The following is a 20,783-nucleotide window of genomic DNA, read 5'->3' as shown; positions in this document are numbered from 1 at the left end:
TCACTTGGTGAGAAATTGAGGTTTTGGGATTTTTAGTCTGTTGTGGATGGAAGCAAGATGGAGGGCACAGGGTGTTGTCTTGGGTTTCTTCTTCATGCTTCTTCTTCCTTCTTCTTCTTCATGGGTTTGGGTGGCATTTTGTAATTGTGCAGAAAAGTCCACACTGACTGATCCTCTGATGGAAAATTGAATAACAGATCAATTTACTTGGCCACAGTTACACAAGAAATCAGAGACAGGTGTCAGGAACTTTAAGGCTCCATTTGGTGTTTGATCCCAAGAGAATCACAGTGGGAATTGTTGCTCGGTTCTGGATGCAGGAGGAATGTGGGATAAGACTTGTCCTGTTAGCAACTGATCCTCTTTGGATCAGTTATTGGGTTAAAACGGAAAATAATCTAGTTGTTAATTGGATAATTTAGTCTTAAAAGACCTTGTAACAAGAGATTGTTGGCCATTTTGTGCCTTGCTAATGAAAAGCTGCAGAACTCTTGGTTGTGAGACTGTTTTACTGATGAGAAATAATAAACGCCCTGAATCCAAATATGAACTACCATCTCAAGTGCCTTCAGTCCAGAACCAGAGAAACCAGTAACAGGATGTACCCAGCTCTGGGGTGTCCAACACAGGAGGGACCTGTTGGAGTGGGTCCAGAGGAGGCCACAAGATGCTCAGAGGGATGGAGCCCTGTGCTAGGAGGAAAGGCTGGGGGAGCTGGGGGTGCTCAGCCTGGAGAAGAGAAGAGAAGCTTTGGGGTGACCTCATTGAAAGGAGCTGACAGCAAAGCTGAAGAGAGAATTTTTACAAGGGCTTGGAGGGACAGGACAAGGGGGAATGGCTTCAAACTGACAGAGAGCAGGGCTAAATTAGATATTGGGAAGAAATTCTTCCCTCTGAAGGAGGTGAGGCCCTGGCACAGGGTGCCCAGAGAAGCTGTGGCTGCCCCATCCCTTGCAGTGTTCCAGGCCAGAGTTTTAGAGTTTAAAATACAGAAAAAAGAAAAGTTTACAAAGGTAAACAAGGAGTTTAGGATGCAGTACTGTAGGTTTGTGTGTCATGATTGGCTAAGACAGCTTAAACTGCAACATGAGTCCATAAGATTAAATATTTAAGAATTGGGTCAAAAACATAAATATCCTTGTTGGCAGTGTTTTATTGGTGAATAAATCCTTAAAAGGTCTTGTAACTAAGGGTCTTGTGACCTTCTGAGCCATTCAGTGAAGATGTGAACCAAACTCACCCATCCTGTCAGTGTAAAAGATAAGAAAAATAAATCACATTGTCTAAAAAACTCAGAGGTCTCGTCTCCAACTCATTCAAAATTCCTTCAAAAACCCCCATAACCAAGCACTAGCTCTACCTCCACATCCCTCTGGTCTTGTACCTCCAACCTAGGTCCTCATATATGATGTTTGATTGCAGTGGAGAGGCTGCTGTGAAGCAAAACCTCTCTTTGCTCTGCAGCACCTATCAGCAGTTATGGGTGAGGATTTGCAGACAAATCAATATCCCAAAATCTTGGTGACATTTGCTGCCACCCACTGAACTTTATAAAATCACCATCACCTCCCAGACAAGCTGTGCACAGCCCTGCAGTGAAAGGCTGATTTATCCTCAGATCCTCTGCTATCAACGCTTCCCATTTATTTACACATGGCACGGAGCACTGCTCCTGTGGAACTCCAGTCTGGGTAATGCAATATATCCCAAACACACAGCCAGAGCTGTGGCATCCTCCCATCCCACTCCTTCCACTCAGAAATGAATAAACCTGGCGTTTCTCCAAGCAGATTAAGATAATCAGTACCAATGTACTTCCCCTGAGAGGGCATTACCCTGATTGGAGCAGGTCAGAGCCCACTCTCTGATTAGGACACTGATATGATGTGGCTCTAAGAAGATATTTTGAGTGAACTCCTGATTTTGCTGCCATCATCTGTTCAAATAATGAAGAAACAATTGGATGCAAGAGAACCTTCACAACATTATCTGGATAAAGCCTCAGAGGCCAATCTGCTTTCAAAGCAGCAGCAAATGTTTATGATCCAAGTGCTGAGGGCCACTTGGTACTGCTTGCTTTCCAAAGAACACCAAATGGGCCAGAACATTTTCTGTTGGCTTGACAAGGGTGGTCTCAGACCTCTAGGAAATCAAACTCTACAGAGAGAGACACAGAAAGAAGTCACTGACAAACCATAAGGAGGAAATAAGCAGAAGACACTTTTTAAACTCTTTTTTTTTTTGTAGTGGCCTGATTGCTTTGTGGTTTTAAAAGGAGAAGATATTTAGATTAGATATCAGGAAGAAATTCTTGATGCTGAGGATGGTGAGGCACTGGTAGAGCCTGCCCAGAGAAGCTGTGGCTGCCCCACTCCTGGAATGTTAAATCCAGCTTGGATGGTGTCACTATCATATCTTTTGAAAAATCTCTTTGACAGGATTTCTTCTCCCGGCAAGATGAGAAGCCTCAGCTTCTCCATGTTTTGTTGCTTTGGAATGTGGTTTGGAGATCGTTTATTTAAACATGTTTTTAATTAATAGCTAGTTACAGCTAGCTGTGTCAGACTCTGAGGAGTTAGTAATGAGTTTTCATTATTATCCTTGGTTTAGCTTTTTGATGTATCTTTTCTCTTTCTTTAGTATAGTTTTAGAATATAATATAATATAATATAATATAATATATAATATCATATAATATAATATCAACCTTCTGAGAACATAGAGTCAAATTCTCATCTCTCACCTCATCCTGAGAACCTCACAACACCACAGGATGGGACTTGGAGTAACCTGGTCTAATGGAAGATGTCCCTGCCATGGCAGGGGGTGAAACAAGATGAGAGTCTATGATCCACAAATGAACTGCTCTTATTTTAGCTGCTAGACTAACAAATATTAGCAAGGAAAGAGGTTGGGGTTGTCAAAATCTCTCCTCAGTCTTCTTTAGAAGTAGCAGCAATGTTTTTGTTTTTAACTGCAAATATTCTGCACAGGGAATTCCCAGGGGGAAAACTGCCTTTTCCACAGCACAAACAAAACCTCTGTGGGCCACCTGAAATCTGAAATTCTTTGTAGGTACAGAAAACAATGAAACTGCAGAGCACTTCTGAAATTTAGTCCTAAACATTAAAAGTGGTTTACTGGCCTTACCCTGTAATATTGTGAATCAGTTGACAGATTTGGGCAATAATTGAATAACCTGGTTACAGGTTTGATTGACAGACCCAAAGAACTGTTCAATCAAACCAGTTCATCACAACATCCTGATTTATCAACCTCTCCAGACTGAGAAATGCTATCTGTCCACTTGAACCCAAAGGGACACAGGAGCCAAAGTCTCACTTTTAAAGTCCATTTCAAAGAGATAAACAGATCCACCAAAACCAAAGGAGCAACAACCCCCACATTTCCATGTGAGCTGGTGGACCCATAACCAGCTTTGGGAATCCACAGGTAAGTTAAGCATTCAGGAAAATTTCCATTTGGTATCTGGGAACAGCAAACAAGACCCTGGGAAGCTGAGCAGAGCAAACCTGGTGCCTTGCTGGAAATGCCATGACTTTCTGTGCTGTTGCACCAGCTTTTGTGCCTTGAAGACCTGAGATAAAATCATGCAGGAGGGAAATTAACTCAGTCCAACAGCACCAGCAGCTGCAGGGCAGCCTGATCACAAAAGAAAACAGGGAAAATCCTCATCCAGGGAAGGGGAAAACACAGACTTCCACTGAAATCCGCACTCAGCTGCCTGACTTTGGTCCCTCAGTTAAATTATTGGCAAGGTCACATCTCTGATTTCAGTATAAAAGTGTTTTTTATGTGGAGCCTGGTTGTGGGAAATGGATTTGTAGAGAAGTTTGACAGAAGGCTTACATAGTATGTATTTGTATGTAAACTTTGAGATAAGAAATGCTGACTTAGAAATGCTATGGAATAGGACAGACATTGTTGGGAGAGAAATGGAAATGGAAACAAGTGTCAAAGGATGGCCTTGCAAATAAGACTGGATACTTTGGAGAAATAGAACTATGAAAGATGCATTGTAGTAGACCCATATGGGTAATTTTAGATGATTGGCTTTAAGGCATTTACAGCATGGTGTGGCTAAAGCTGATAGGCCAAGAAACACTTATAATGTATTGTAATTAGGAAATAGTTGGCTTCTGTTTGCAATGACATGAATTATAACATCTGTATTGTCTCACCCTTCACATGATACTGAAAATGGAATAAAAGTTTTCAAAATGCCTCTCAGTTGCCCCATCTCTGGGTCAGAAAAAGGCATAATCCAACAAAATTGTGTTTTGTGTGAAGAACAAAATATTGATTAGTTTTGTGTTGTAAAACTGTATAAAGATGTGAAAGCTGGGGAATCACCTGGTGAATTTGAAAGTGCATTGGAAGATCCCTTCCCTTCCTGAGTCACAGCTCCCTGCAAAACCAGAGGGTTTTTGGGTTTTCTGTCCCCAGCACGGGGTTAAGGGCTGCAGGGGGAACCTCTGCCAAAGGAAGAGAAGTTAAGGATGGTTGTACTGGATCAGCTGAGCCCCACATCCCATCTCTGAAGGGAGATGCTCCCAGAGAAAGGCAAACAGAGCTGATACTGCCCTTCCTCACTCTCCTGCCTGCACCAGTTCACTGCTGACCCAGGGCTCACAGCCTTCCACTTCAGCAGGCTTCAATGCAGATTTTTGTCCCAGCAACTGTGAGCATTTAATGAGCAAAATGTAACACAGGAGGCAGAGACTGAATTTCTTGTTATAATTTCTATTGTTGTGAGAGCTGAAAAGCCACCTGAGACCACACACAGATGAGATAAATGCTCTGCAAACATGCAAAGAAGAGTCAGTATCTGCCCAAAAGCAGCTAAAACAATGAGATCCCACAGAGCACTGAATTGTCCCATCTGTGAACACCAGACTTGGGCATAGGGTGGGGAAGTGATCTGCTCCAGGATTCAGATGAAAAAGCAGCACTGGCTGCAATGAGATGAGGCCAGGCTGGGTTAGTGAGCTGGCAGTGACCAAGAACATTTTTCCAGGAAAAGTTTATGGATGGGACAGTATTGAATTTGCAGGGATCCCTGTGGCAAGGAGGAATGATGAATCTGACTCCATGTTTTCAGAAGGTTAATTTATTATTTTATGATACTATATTATATTAAAGAATACTACACTATACTAAAGGATACAGAAAGGATACAGACAGAAGGCTAAAAAGCTAATAATGAAAACTTGTGACTCTTTCCAGAGCCCCAACACAGCTTGGCCCTGATTGGCCATTGAGTCAAAACAACTCACAGCAGAACCCAATGGAACAATCACCTGTGGGTAAACAATCTCCAAACACATTCCACATGTGAGCACAACACAGGAGAAGCAAATGAGATAAGAATTGTTTTCATTTTCTCTGAGGCTTCTCAGCTTCCCAGGAGAAAAATCCTGGGCAAAGGAATTTTTCCAGAGAATGTGAATGTGACAGGACAGCACACAGCAACACTCCCCTTGTACCCTCCTGGCACTCTGGGGCTCTGGACAAGATCTCTGCAGTCACTCCTTGCACACAATCCCATTTCTGCTCTGGTTATCCATGGTAATTTATCCTCTTGGTTATCCTCCTTCTTCCTCATACCCTTCCCATCTCTGCTGTGTCCCTTTCCAGATGCACAGAGGGGCAGAATGGCGCAGAGTATTCAGAGTTAAAATGCTGGTTGTTGTTTTTCTCTCTGTTCTTTATCCTCCCACATCCCTCCAGGCCAGTGCTCCTACTATGTCATCCTCCCCTTTCTCTCATAAGGATTTGGAGCAGAGGCTTTGCTTTAATTTCTCCTTTTTGCCCCAAGTCCCCAGTTTGCCATTCAAATTCACTCTCTTGTGGTTACAGGACTAACAACAAAAACAACTCTCAGCCTAAATTTCCCCCAGGAACTTGACTGTCCCTTGGATTTTCTCCATAATTTCAGAAACAGTATCAAGGCTTTCCTACTTACCCAGGCACAAATAAACCCTATTTTCTCCATGTATTTACCCTGAGCATTAACACCCACCCATCCCAAGCTTGTAGGGACTGTGGGGAGCATCTTAGGTGGGGATAATCTCTGCATCCTTGCTCAGGGCTGGGGACAGGGCAGGATGGCTCCAACACTCATCACCTGGGAACCCTGGAGTGAAATCTGCTTTTAGAACCATACAAGTATAGAATTGTTTAGGTTGGAAAAGCCATCTAAGATCATCAAGTCCAACCAGCACTGCCAAGGCCACCCCTAACTCATGTCCCCAAGTGCCACATCCACATCTTTTAAATACCTCCAGGATGGGGACATCACCCTTTCCCTGGGCAGCTGTGCCAGTGCTGGACAATGCCTTGGTTAATGAATATTTTCATAATATCCAATCTAACTTCTGGGCAGTGAAGAGCAGAGGAGGGAAACACCTGAGCTGCCAGGCATTCAGAGGGGACTCCAGTAGGAGCAACCCAGGTAGCTGTGACCTCTCCTGGCTCATCCCAGGGAGATGAGGGCAGGGGAACTCTCCTGCCCACCCACACCATGTAATATATCCAGGGGAACTGCTGGGAACTGATGGAACAAGCAGGAGCTTGAAGAACATTCAGATTATATTTAAAAAATGGAAAATCCCACTGTTCTTTTAAACCCTCATATTCGTCTTCAGAGCCCACACAGGAGTGACTAACCAAACCTTAATAACTAATCACTGCTGCTGTTAATTAGTCCCACTGAATATGCTTTTCCTCCTGCAGCTGACTCCAATTTGGGGCTGCCTGCTCTGCTTGGAGGGATGGTGCTGCAGCATCTCACAGAACCAGCAGGGGTGGGAAACACCTCTAAGACCACCAGGTCCCACTGTCTGTCCAGGCCATGTCCATGCCCTGCCCCAGGAGCTCCCATCAGCTGCAGTCACAGCTCCAGGGACATCCCTGGGGACAGAATCCCCTGCAGGGCCTTGGGAAGGATCCTGGAGCTGCATCCCAAGCCCTGCACTGCCCCAAAGGCATTTCTGTCTCCTTGGGGCTGTCACCATCAGCTGTGTCAGACTCTGAGGAGTCAGTCACAAGTTTTTCTTTATTCATTCTTGTTAAGCCTTCTGGCAGGGTTTGAGACATCCAACCTGGCCCAAACGACCTCTGGGGCTCTTGCTCTGAGCTTGTCAGGAGGCAAATGCTGAAATCAGACAAGGATGGTCCCAGAGAAGATCACAGATCCCTCTGCATCTCCAAGGCTGTGGCATCAGAGCAATGCTGAGTTTTGCCAGCTGAGATTCTGACCTTGCCTGCTCCATTAAGACCTCAGCAAAACATGCTCCAGGCTGCCAAAAGAATTACCAAAAGTTCAATTAACTCCCTGCCTCTCCTGCTCCAGACTGCAATTAAAGAATCACAGGATTGTTTAGGTTGGAAAAGTCCATCCAACTGTACTGGAGCAGGGTTGACTCACCATGGAGAGTGCAAACTGTGACTTGAGAGGCGAAACAGCACACACAGGAACACGTTCTGGCTATGGGAGAGCAAATAGAGCTCCTTCCCTCAGGATACTCACCAGGTCTAACATGATACTTGACCCTCTACTCAACCCTCCCAAAAACCAAAAAACTAAAAGAGACTGTATTCAACCAGAAAATTAAATTGTATTTAACAGAAAATCACAAAACCCACAAGGAAGTTATTTTCCTGACAGGATGTTTATACTGAACCCTATCTTGTAATTTTCCTGAATTTTCTTATGGGTAGTTGTAAGGAAAGCCAGGATTGAGCAGGAAAAGTAACTCCCTCAACTCCCAGGAAAAAACAGCTTCTGGTGGGACTGGAAGGGCAGACACTGAGATCTCTCCTCACTCCTAAACCACAGCACACACCAAAGCCATTGAGGGGTGTCACTGTGGTATTTTCTGAAAAATCCCTTTGCCAGGATTGCTTCTCCTGGGAAGTTGAGAACCCTCAGAGGAAAATGTAAATAATAATTATCTGATAGCTTCTCCTGTGTTTGGCTGCTTTGGAATGTGGTCTGGACATTGTTTACCAACAGGTGCATGTTTGATTGGTTTCATGTGAATTGATTTTACTTAATGACCAATCAGGGTCAGCCTGTGCTGGACTCTGAGGAGTCAGTCATGAGTTTTTCATTATTCATTCTTGTTAAGCCTTCTGATGTATCCTTTCTCTTTCTTTAGTATAGTTTTAGTATAGAAATATAATATCATATCATATCATATCATATCATATCATATCATATCATAATTTTATATAATTTATATAATATATAATTAATAATATATAATTAATAATAAAATTTATATTATATTATATTATATTATATTATATTATATTATATTACATTACATTACATTACATTACATTATATTATATTATATGGCACAACATGTGACACTGCTAAATAAACAGGGACAAGAAACACAAGGGTGAGCAGCCACTCCTGCAAAACCAATCCATTCACACACCTGAGTGGTCAGAGGGGAAAAGGGGATTTGGGGAAAACGCCCTCAAAAAGGATTTAGACTGGAGAACCTCTTGGCCTCACTCACACTGATAAAGCCTCAAGCACAGATGGTGCTGCTGGTATATTAAAATAAATGATAGGCTATCAGGGAGCAGCCTGGCTGAAACTCTTTATTACAGTCCAGGCTCAGATGAGGCTGTGATTAGAATTACTCAAAAACAAGGAGGGGAAAAGAAAAAAGAAAAAAGAAAGCAAAAGCCTCCAGTAATTCTCACCATATCGACCCCTGTCTGTGATTCATGTTGATACTCAGCATCTTTGCAAGACAACAACTGCTGGAGGTGTGTGGTAATTATATTATTGTCAGACAAAAATGTGAGCAATTTGCCTATTTCCAATATATGTTCCTAACTCACTCTTCAGGTAGAGCAGAATTTCTACACATATATATATTATTTATATATATATATATATATTTATTTATTTTTATACCTATATTTAATATAGATATATATTTATAGAGATATTAATATGTGTATATGTACATATATATATGTATATGTGTGTGTGTATATATATATATAGATAGATAGATATATATATGTGTGTGTGTATATGTGTATATATATATATTTAGAGAGAGAGCATCCTTCCAGGAAATGACTTGGATCTCCTTTGATTCTTAAGGAGTCTTAATCAGAGTGAGCACCAGAGAGGAGACAGGTTTAGCATCAGTCATTTGTGGTTTGCACTGTCCAAGCAGAAAGTGCATCTACATTCTTATTAGGAGGGAACATTTTAAAATTACCCTCTCAATAAATTACCCTCTCTCTCCCTGCTACTTGTTGCAAAAAGCTCTTTTCCTCCATTTTTCTCTCACCAGCTCTGCCATGGGGCCAACATTTTAACCCCAAAGATCAGCCTCTGACGTAAATGCCCAGAAGGACAGAGGCAATTCAAGGCTGGTGAACCTTCACATTCCCCTCTCTCCATTTTTTGAATGCCATGAAAACAGACAGCTTTTTGCACTGCAGTATAGATCACTATTAGAAAATAAATGTGAATTTTTCCAATGTAAGGACAAGCCTCTTTTGACATGGCAAAGGCCACCCAGACAGGCACACAAAGGGAAAATGAGTAACTCTCACCCAGGGAAGGCACAGCCCTGCCTGGGCTCTTCAATCAACCTAAGGGACTGCTGAAACCTAAAGGGAGAGAGGGGCCCAAAACCAGCTCCTCTGCCTAAATGGAGCCAAGTTTTCTGACATGGAGAAACTGCAGGGTGGCAGAAGAGGCAAAGCACACTGAGGAGTGACACATGTAAATACTCCGAAGTGCAGGGATGGGAAAGGACAGGATTACTGCAGGCTAAAGAGAGAGCAAAGAGACCATGATTCACATTCAGCAAAACCACCATGATTTACATTCCAGTGGGGCTGACAGGCAAGGGGACAGGCAGTCCAAGGCAGCTGACAGCCCAGAAGGATTCCTGCCTCCCCGTGCTGTGCAGGAACCCAGATGGTGCTTGGGCAGCAGATGCAGCCCAGCCTTTGGAGCACAGAGCTCTGAGCTGGCTAATGGACCCTATCCCTGAATTCAGGCAAAAAAACACCCCAAGATAAATTACCTGGAGCAGCAAATGCAAAGTCATGCTCCAAGGTACTAACTTTGACACATGCTGACTTTAAAGGATGTGCCAAACAGATGGATAGAGGCTGACAGCTGGGGAAGGTCGGAAACGCTCAGACGTGTGCCTGAGCTTTCCAACTTTGCTTTCCTGGGCTGACAAGAGCAACTGGAGGTGCAGCAGAAAGCCTTTTAGGAGTCTTCCTGAGCTGGGAAATGCAGAAGCCTGGTGCTGCTGCAGCTGCCCTTCTGTGCCACCCAGCAAGCCAAGGAGGGAGAATTTCACAGAATTATTAATGCTGGAAAAGATGACAAAGATCATCAAGTCCAACCACCAATCCAGCACCAACCACTATTTCTATCACTAAACCATATCCAGGAGTTTTTTTCTTAACACTTCCAGGGCTGGTGACACAATCATTTCCCTGGGCAGCCTGTTCCAAAACTTGACAACTTCTGGTGAAGGAACAGTTCCCCTTAGTAAACCTTCCCTAACACTCTCTACACAAACATCACCCAAGACCTGAGCTGTGTAGTGGAGTCTTCTGTTGAGTTTTTAGTAGTTTTTTTTTTTGTTAGGGTTGGGATTAAATGTGTGAGATGATATTTCTTGTTTGGATTTAGATGTTTATTAGTTCTTATCTATATCACGGTTATCACAAACTGTGAGTTCTACAGTACTTCACTCTAACAAACTAAAAATGGAGCTGTATCTTTCTCTCTACAAGGCTTTTTAAGGATAAACTGTCCAATTAGAAAAGACACTTAAATTATTTTTACATTTAACTCAATAACTAATTACTTGTGGCTTGCAATGTGGACTTTTTTATCCAATTACACAAAACCACCCAAAGCCATGGAGAAGAAGGTGAAGAAGGATCAGCATCTGCCCTAAAACCTCCATCTTGCTTTAAATATATTGCTATATTCTAAAACTTTAAACTCTAAGTTTCCCACCCTGTGATATCACACACTTCTATTCAAATTCCACACCTACAATCCCAGTGCTGTCATTCCATTTTGGAAGCCTTCTCCACAGCCTCAGGTCAAATGCAGTGTTCTCTTGGGGGTCAGTGTCTGTCAGCACAGAAAGTCTGAAATTCTCAGTAAACAGGGTTCCAACACACAGATGTTTCCACCAGAGAAGCTGCTGAATCCTCCCTGCAGGTATTTCAGGGCATTTTTGGCTAGCAGGGTAGTGGGGATTAGGGCAGGCAGGATTGGCAGCAGCCCTCAGACTTGGATTCATCCATTAGAAACTTTCCCCAGTCACTGGGACCTCTCACACCAACCATGGGGACCAAAATTCCCTCTCTCCTCCCACAGCCTGGCAGATGATTTCTCCATGCCTTCATGCCAGTTCTCCCTGTGGGGATTTTTGAAGGAATTTTGAATGATTTAGAGATGGGACCTCTGAGTTTTTTAGATGATGTGATTTATTTTGTTATCTCTACACAGGCAGGAAGGGTGAGCTCAGCTCACATCTTCACTGCATGGTTCAGAAGGTCACAAGACCTTTAGTTACAAGACCTTTTAAGGACTTATTGACCTAATGAAACACTGCCAACAAGGATATTTATGGTTTTGACCCAATCCTTAAATATTTTGTCTTATGGACTCATGCTGCACTGTAAGCTTTCTAAGCCAATCATGTCATGGCCCACAAGCCTACAGTGATGCATTCTAAACTTCTTGTTCACCATTCTAACTGCTTTTATTTTTTTATATCTTAAACTATAAAACTCTAAACTTTCCTCTTCTTAACTTAACATGTCTTTGCTTTAAACTATAAATCCACATTCTCACTTCCATCACCTAAGTTTGGAAGTCTCTTCCAAGGTCTCAGATCAAATCCTGTGTTTAATTCTAAGCTTTGGCTTAACAGGCCCAAAGTTCTGAGAATTCCCTGCATTTCAGATTCCAACTCTCTCCAAACTGAAGGAAAAGAAGCAGAAAAGCTGTGGATGGACAGAATCTCTTCACTCCTCCCTGCAATAGCCAGTAACTTCACTTTAATACATTGTCTGATGGGGTTCCATCTTCACTGGGCAGGGAGCGCCAAAAATGAGAAAATGCCTCTAAATCCTCCCCCAGCCCCTGGAGACAGCACTTAATGGCTGGTAACAAATGGGCTGAGTCTTCCTCTGACATGGGTTTAACTGGGTGCATAAACATTGTGGAAGGGCTGGTGCTTCAAAGTGACATATCCAAGGATGTTTTAGTGCTGCTGCTTCCCAATACACTCCAACAAAAATGTCAGGGTAAAATATCAGCCGGATTATTGTGAGCAGCAGCTTTGTGTCACCTGTTTCTGATAGCTGAGCTGGGAATGACCAAGACACCCTCTAATCTTCTGATTTACTCGTGGGATCACAGGACTGCTTAGTTTGAAAAGCCCCTCAAAGATCAAGACCAACCATTTCCTCAGCACTTCCAAGCCACCACTAACCCACGTCCTCAAGTGCCACATCCATACAGCTCTTAAATCCCTCCAGGGATGGGACTCAACCACTCCCCTCATCTCTATCTCTTCCCTTAGCCTTGATTTCTGCCTTGAGGACAAGAGCTGAGGTGTTTCCAAGGGGAAGGATGTAGCTCCAGCTCATCAGGGGTTCATGCTCCGTTGTCACTGTCACATTTTCTGAAAAATCCCTTCACCAGGATTTCTTCTCCTGGGAAGCTGAGAAGCCTCAGAGAAAAATGAAAACAATAATTATCTGATTGCTTCTCCTGTGTTTTGCTGCTTTGGAATGTGGTTGGAGATTGTTTAGCCAACATGTGAATTGTTTTGACTTAATGACCAATCACAGCCAGCTGTGTCAGGACTCTGGAGAGGCACAAGATTTTCATTGGTATCTTGTTAAGCCTTCTGTCTGTATCCTTTCTCTATTCTTCAGTAGAGTTTTAGTATAGCATTCTTTAATATAATGTAGTATCATAAAATAATAAATAAGCCTCCTAAGAACATGGAGTCAGATTCTCAATTCCTCATTTGTCCTGGGGACCCAGCAAATACCACATTCTGTGCTTGGAATCTCCCCATCCCAGCTCACAGAGCAGACACACTGCTCCTGTCTTCCCTTTGACACACACTGGCCTCATTCCCAGGGGCACAGCAGTCTTGTGCTGGATGGAAAAGGGAAGAGCACCAAAGGGTGGTGGGTCAGGACCACAGGGCTCAGAACTGTCCAAGTTTTGTGTCTCCTGGAAGGTCCCACTGACCAAGATCCCAGCACAGGGCCCTGCAGCTTGAAGAAATAAGGAATGTTAGAGAGACACACTCCCCAAACCACCTTGGAATTAGGTCTGACAAGGAGCAAAAGCCATCTCAGATGTGAATTGTCCCCTCCTGGGAGCTGCTCTGCTGTTGTAACAGCAAATGTCACCCTGAGCTGGCAGAGAGGATCACCACTGCTCACAGTCAGCATGCAGAATTCCCCTGGACAAGACAAACCTGATTAATATGAGTCTGCTGCAGGATTAAGATGCAACCATGAGCAATCTCTTAAGTAAAACAGAAGCAATTCCAAGTGGAGTGCACATCCCTCACGAGGGACAGAAACCTGAGTTAGGCACAGATTGATGGTGGGAGCTTCCCTGCTGCTTGGGAGAGGGAAGGGGAGCTAGCAAGGAACATATGGAACTGTATAAATTATTTGGAGCACCCAGAAAGACAGGAAGAATAATCTCTGCTCCTGAGACTGCTCATTTCTGTCTGCAGCCATGTGGAACCCAGGCCCTGCCTGGCCACAGAACTCCTATAAATACCTGAACAGAGGGCAGGATTGCTGCAGGCAGCAGCACTTGGAGCATGGGGGAAAGGAAAATTTGCTGGTTACATTCCTCATCCTGGCTCCTGCCAGCCTCTCCCACCTGGGATTCCTATGGACTGGCAGGATGGTGACTCTGAGTGTCCATTCCAGGGAGAAATGCAGGTGTGCGCATCCTGCCTCCAGAAGGGAAAGGCAATGCCCAAGCACTCATTTCATTCCCCTCCTTCAAATCCCCACTCTGCAAAGGCTCCCTTGTGAAACCAGAGGGGTCACTGGGCCTCTCTGTGGTTTTCTCACCACCTTTAAAGCACAGATGAGCCTTCCCAGGGTGATTAAGGAGATAAATGCATTAAAGATTAAAAGGCACTCCAACGTTCCAATGCCACGAGCTGTAAGAGTACTTAAAATAGATCCATTTGGGGCAGCAATTAAAGAACATATTACTAATTTCTGAGTCTCAGCTCCTGCCTTCCTAATGCTGGTTATTTTTGCCCATAAAAGCATTAATCCTATCTTCCTGTAAAAAACGACATTTTGAACATTCATCATCTTCCACTGCTGTCCTTCTGCTCCTCTGCCTCCCCATCATTAACCAGAGGCATCTGTTATATGGTTTATGCAGTGTAATTTGTGACCACAGATCTGCAATACAATGAGAGCTATTTTCTCTGTAAGGAGCTGCTCAGAGCTGCAAATATTTTTTATCCATTATATAAAAAAATAGATAAAAATTCAGATTCCAGAAGTGTGTTTATTATGCAAGTGCCTTGTCATTACCTGAGAGAGTTATACAACCTTCCATTATAGTGAGAACTAATGTCCTACCCACAGAAGTACATGAAACACAGACATGCTTTCTATTTTGGAAACTACACGTTGAGGATTATATTGTCACACTTCATAACTTCTTCCTAAATTGCTGTTTGTTAGTTGTTTTGGTTTTTTTTTGTTTTGTTTTTTTTGTTTTTGTTTTTTTGTTTTTTGTTTAATCTCTAAATCCTATCCACAGGGATGGTCCAAACTCCCCTGTGTACAATTCCTGCATGGGCAGATGGAAATCAAAAACAAATGCTGTGGAACCAGGCACCTGCTCACAAGCTACAACCCTGTAATGTGGAATTGCCATGAACAGGTGGGTGCAAAGAACACCCCAATGGCTCAGCTAAAGAAAGGCAGACCTGGACAAAAATTAATTTAGGTAAAAATAAAAAATAAAAAATAGCACCTAGCATACACACAAACCACCACAGAGAGTAAATTCAGATGTAATATGGAACTGCAGGTTGATGAAGACAAAGATGCAAAGCCAAGTTAGCAAACATGGAAAAATTACATCAAGGGGACCCTAAATGGAGAAAGAATAAATCACCAACTCCATACATTTTAAATGCACAAAGCAAACTACTGCATGCCCCAGTGGGGTAAAAATAAAGGTTTAAATTTGCTCTAGATCTGCTCTAGATCTCCTGCTGTTACCTACTGTGGAGAGCAGGAGTTATTCCCCTTGGGATGGGGAGGACAGGCAGCACTAAGGCATCAGGAAATAGCTGGGAAGTCTGAGGCCATTTTCCTCTTGGCTCATTCTTGTTAAATCAAGAATTCTCACAGAACTGAGAGAATAAACACTCTTGAGAACTGGGAGAAGAGGCCACCACCACCAGAAGCAGAGGGGTTTGATCTCCTTGGAGCTGCACAGCAAAGCCCACCTGCTCTAAAATGCAGGAGAACCATAAACTATACTAAACTAAAGGACCATAAACTGTTCACCAGGTTTGAACCCACCTCAACCAACTGCACTTCTCCTAGTAATGCATCATGAAACAGGGAGCAAGGGAAGATCAGGTATTTTTATTTATTCCTGAAAATTCAAGTTATCCACCTGGTCTTTGTGCTCCTCTGATGCTCTCCAAGTGTTCAGTGTTTGCCCACCACACACCACCTACACACAAATCAAGAAATGAGTGCAGAGACACCAAAGCCACCTCACAGAGAATGCAGAGAGGTCCAAATGTGCTGCTCTGTCCTTCACTGGCAACCTGTGACACCAAACCAGGTCCCAAATCACATTCAGACCTTGCTCCCCCAGAGCTGCAGGGTGCCAGGATGGCTTTTGGAGAGTCAAATTCTGTTTTATAAATGCACAGATTTTCTCATTTTCTGCTTTACTCTTTGTCTTCATATTGCTGGTTAGAGAGCCAGTTGATGGGCTGTGAAACTGTCAGTCTCATTACTGGCACTAATAAATGGCTTTTGCTCAGCTGGAGTTAATGTGGGACCATCTGACTGCCCAGAACTGACATTTTTAATGATTTTGTTCCTCCAGTGCTTTCTCATTGACCACTACAAAAATCCAAACTGTCTCTTTCTCTGCCAAGCTGTTTTGTGGATCAAGTTCCTCGTTCTCCAGGGATCTGCACTTGTGTCAGCCATCAGAGCAAGCAGACTGGATAATAACTGGCCTGAGAACAGCTACTCCAACACTTCTGGGCTCTTCTGCACTACAGATTTTAGCATTAAATGTCAAATTTCTGAAGGCTAGAGGACAGAAGCATCCCCAGGAGGAAGACACGTGTGCAAAGTGTTTTAAAAATGGAAAATGCCAGCTGTAAAAGTTTGGTGCTTGGATGTTGTCCCCTCATCCTGTTCTCTTTTGGGTGCTGCCACCTTCCTTCAGGTCTCCCTTTCCAATGCTGTATCCCAGGTGAAACAGAACAACTTCCCCTTCCAAACCCTGCTTAATTTACACAATAAGGGAAATTCTTCACATCCCAGTGCTATCTAGGGAAGGAAGAGACACAGTGAGCTCTTCTGGGGATGTCCAGCAGTTACAAAGCAGTCCCCAAAATAAAAGAACTGGATCTTCAAAGATGAAAGTCACCTGGAGAAAAAGGTTTTCAAAGAAAAAATAGCCCAGCCAGCAGACCTAAAGCTTAATAAGTCTTTTCCAGAGAGTCTGGTGTCTCCAGGTGCTGCAGCAGAACAATGGAGCAGCTCCTCCAGCTTCCTGACAGGTTTTGGGGGGGGATTTCTTCTGTTCTTAACCACCCACTTTGTGCTTTTCCCCACCTTTCCTGTTCTCCCAAACCCCCTCCATCAAGAAACCCATAGCCAGGAGCAGGTATGGACACAGAGGCAGCCTGATGTGTGCCATGAGTCCAGAGCTGGGAACCAGGGCAGAAATCCTCACCTGGCACAAGCTGGAGAGGGGAAGGGCTACACCCCTGCAGAAGCAGCTGCCATTCCTCCCTCACTCCCAGGAAATCAGCTCTCACGCCCTGGCTTCAGCTCCTTCCATGGATTTAGGTTATCAGTGTGAGCTCATGCAAGCCCTTGGTTTTCACAGAATCACAGAATCATGCATGGCTTGGGTTGGAAGGGATCTTAAAGATCATTCAGCTCCAATCTCCTCATCTAGCTCCATTTTCTTTGTGCCTATAAAACATAAATAATTTCCCTTTTCTTAGGAGCACTGCTGAGCAGCAGCACACCTGCAGGTGGGGAAGGAGCAGTGTCACAGAGCCACTGAGGTCACCTGGACAGGAAAAGAATTAAAAGGCTTTTTACACAAGTGTCTGCCTGCTGGAGTCAGAGGGGTGAGCCACCAGCAGAGAGGCTGATCCCACTGTGTCCCCTCTCTTTTTGCCAGCACAGCACTGCACAAAAGCCCCACCTAAGTCCTAAAAATGAACTCAGTTCAGCCACAGCCTCATCCTCTCCCTCATGGGTGTTGTACTGGCTGCAGCAGCCTAAAAACAAAAGGCAATCCCAGCCACTTGGATCTGGTGACTTGCAGGGAAGACCAAAATCCTCATCTGCCCAGTGCTCCAGGTGCTCAGAGCCATCACTGTGATGCTGACCCAGCTCACACTGCACAGGGCCTCCTCCAATGTGCATGGAAGTCAATAAAACATAAGCTGGGGGGGAGAATCCTGCCTTTTACCATCTAGTCTGTTTATTCCTTGTCTCAAACTTCTGCAAAGAAGCCCTTTCAGGGGTCAGAGGAACAGCACCAGCCCCTGGTCACTGCTTTCTCCCCTGCCTGCTGTACCAGACCTGCAGCTCCTGCCCTGAGCCTCTTCCTCCAGCAGCTGGAAATGCAGCTGTGACTCCAGTCCAGACACAAACCATGAGCTGTGTCTGGCACAGAACCTCCTCTGTAACCCCAAAGCTGATGGCAAACATTGTCACATACAACAGCACCACACACACCTCTTTCACCCAGCTTGCCAAAGGCAACCAGAAACCCTTAAGGACACAAATTATTCCCCTCACACAACTCCTGGGGGGACAGCAGGACATGTGAGACAGCCCTGACACAGCCAGCACCCAACAGAGTGCTTTTCAAGCAGGATTTAGTGTGACAGGGAGGGATCAGTCCTGCTGCAAACTCAGTCTCTCCTTCAAAGGCCAACCCTCCCACAGAGGTCTGGAAATCAAACCTCCCACACAGATCCTGAAAGACAATCTTTGATTCAATTAAGGAAGCCAAGATCACTAAATCAGGCTGGAAACAGCATCACAGAGGTAAAATCAGAATTATGCTTTCAGGGGAAGTGATAGAAATCACATGGGTATATATGATGGACAATATATAAAAGACTTGGATTTTTTTTTTTTTTTATTTGATGGGCTTCTAAGAGCAGCTAACTCCAATAGTCACACACAAAGACCGTCTGTCTAGATGTGGTTCAGCTCCCACAAATTCACCTGAAATGGTCCCACTGTGTTTGACAGGGCTTGGCTTGGGAATTGAGTATGCTGGGAAATTATTCCAGAGCTTTTGCCAGGCTGGACAAGCTCCTTTCTCAGATCTCCTTTGTCCCACAGCAGCTCTGACCTGCATCACAAGGACTTCACACATACAAACACTGACTCCTAGGTGGAATAAGGACAGTCATTAAACACAGGGCCTGCATGTACAGCAGGAATAAATTTTGTAAAGCTTTACAGAGGCTTTGCAGGTTTGTCTTCACACTGCCAGCACAGCTTCCCAAGGCTGGATCATAAATGGGCCTCTTAAAATGTCAGAAAAGTGAAACTCAGACAAATGTTCTGAAGTAGCAAAGAGGATGATGAGCAAATACCCAACTCCTTTGTCCCCAAAGGACAAATATCCCTGTACCAACCCATCTTGGGCAAAGGGAACTGAAATTTGCCCAGGAATCTCACCTGAGAAGTTGTTTTTTTTTGTCCAACCTTGGAGCAAGACAACACTAACATCTGGGAATCAACGAGCAGCATTGGAATATCCATCTTTTCCCCAAAATGACAAGTCAGGTCACGCTGCCTGGGACACATCCCAGTGTCACCAGTTGTCACTGGTGAACTGGGATTCCTCAGGAATGAACCTGCTCTGTGTTTAGCTTGAGAGCCAACCCATGGCTGGCATGAGGGAGTGCCTGGTGCAGAGTGAAGAGCAGGAGAGGTGAAGGGGAGAGGAAGAAGGAAGGGGCTTTTCTCTTACCCAGACCCTGGTTCTGCTGCTCCCACTCAATGGTGTCAGGAACCTGGTAGGACACCCCAGCCAGCTGGGCCACAGGGTTTTCCAGGCCAGCCAGGGGCTCCTGGGAGGTCTCTCCTGGCAGTGTGAAGCCAGGCAGATCCGTGTCACCCTCCATGCTTTCATCCATCAGGTCTAGGTCTTTGTCCTCCTCGTCTTCCTCTTCCTCCTCTTCTTCTTCCTCCTCCTCCTCTTCATCCTCTTCCTCTTCCTCACCCTCTGGCCAGAGAGACAGAAAAGAAATGTCAGGGAACATATTTAACTAGACCTCAACACAGGAGAGCAAACTTGAGTCAGCAGACACACTACAGTGGGAGCAGCTGGTACTATACATTCTCCTCATGGTTAAGAGTTTATGCAATTGCAGTTTAAATTGAAGTTGTAATTCACGTGTTGGAAACACAGGAGATGATTTCACATCTTAACATGGGGGAAACTTTAGCCCCACAGCATCTCCCTTTGATTCAGCACCACAACGTGCAAGAGTCCAAACCCAGAAATAATTTTTACCCTGGAGAAACAGAATCTTGAAACAGAATTGTTTTGATTCCTTGACATTGATGTTCAAAGCTTTAAATGAAATCTTGTGCTCGATCATTTTATTTCTGAGCTGAACAACAGTTCCTTTGGGAGTGGGAAGCAGAAGGTTCACAGATCTCTCAGGTGAGCACCAGGCTGAGCTCCTCCAGAGCAGAGCAGCTGCAGGAACCTGTCCTGTTCTCTGGCAGGAAAACACCCACAGGGCTTCATCTGGAGGAGCTCATCACCAGTGGAACTCGCTGGGGAACAAGGAGATGTCGTCTCAGACTCTCAAATTAGTGGGAAATGCAGTAACTTTTTGCTTCCTAGCAGCAGGGTGCAAACAAGGCTGTGCACGTGTACAACACCTGGGTTTCTGTAACTACAGAGCTCCCTGCTTAACCCATCACAGCTCCAGGGAGAGCTCTTCCCCTGATCTCCAGTCTTGGAGGCAGCAATGAGTTGGTTCTATGTTTAACTCTAACTGAGTCTTTCCCACTGCTTTCAGGACCAGGTTGCTCCAAGCCTGATCCCACCTGGCTTTGGAAAGAGTTGGAAATAAGGCAGCATAGCCAACACTTCACAGGAGAGCTGATCAATGAGACTTTGATGAAATTCCTGTGAATTCAGTGCAAGGTCTCCCTGCCCATGGAAGGGGGGGATTGAAACAAGATGATCTTTAAGGTCCCTTTCAACCAAAACCATTCTGTGATTCCATGAATTCTCTGCTACAGCAGATACCCATTTATTCACAAACTGTTAACACAGGAAAAAATAAATATTTAAGCCATATTTCATCACTAGGATCTAAAATGGCAACACAGGAAACACTGTACTGGATCAAACCAAAGGGTTTTTTCCTAGTTTTTCCTATTTCCAGCCACAACTGGCTGCA

The 20,783-nt window shown here is 44.2% G+C and overlaps 1 protein-coding gene across 4 annotated transcripts in view; it reads right to left on the bottom strand.

Moving 5' to 3' along the window:
• The window catches only part of ARMH4 (armadillo like helical domain containing 4), a 65,104-nt gene that overhangs the window by 23,023 nt on the left and 21,298 nt on the right, over positions 1-20,783 (bottom strand). For all 4 annotated transcript variants that reach the window (XM_036384165.2, XM_054515175.1, XM_036384163.2 and 1 more), the window contains exon 5: positions 19,334-19,588. In XM_036384165.2, coding sequence (XP_036240058.1) covers positions 19,334-19,588 — 255 coding nt within the window. The remainder of the gene's footprint in view (positions 1-19,333; positions 19,589-20,783) is intronic.

This window comes from Molothrus ater, chromosome 6, assembly GCF_012460135.2.
Source record: "Molothrus ater isolate BHLD 08-10-18 breed brown headed cowbird chromosome 6, BPBGC_Mater_1.1, whole genome shotgun sequence".
NCBI lineage: Eukaryota > Metazoa > Chordata > Aves > Passeriformes > Icteridae > Molothrus > Molothrus ater.
This window is presented reverse-complemented; position numbering and strand designations above follow the sequence as displayed.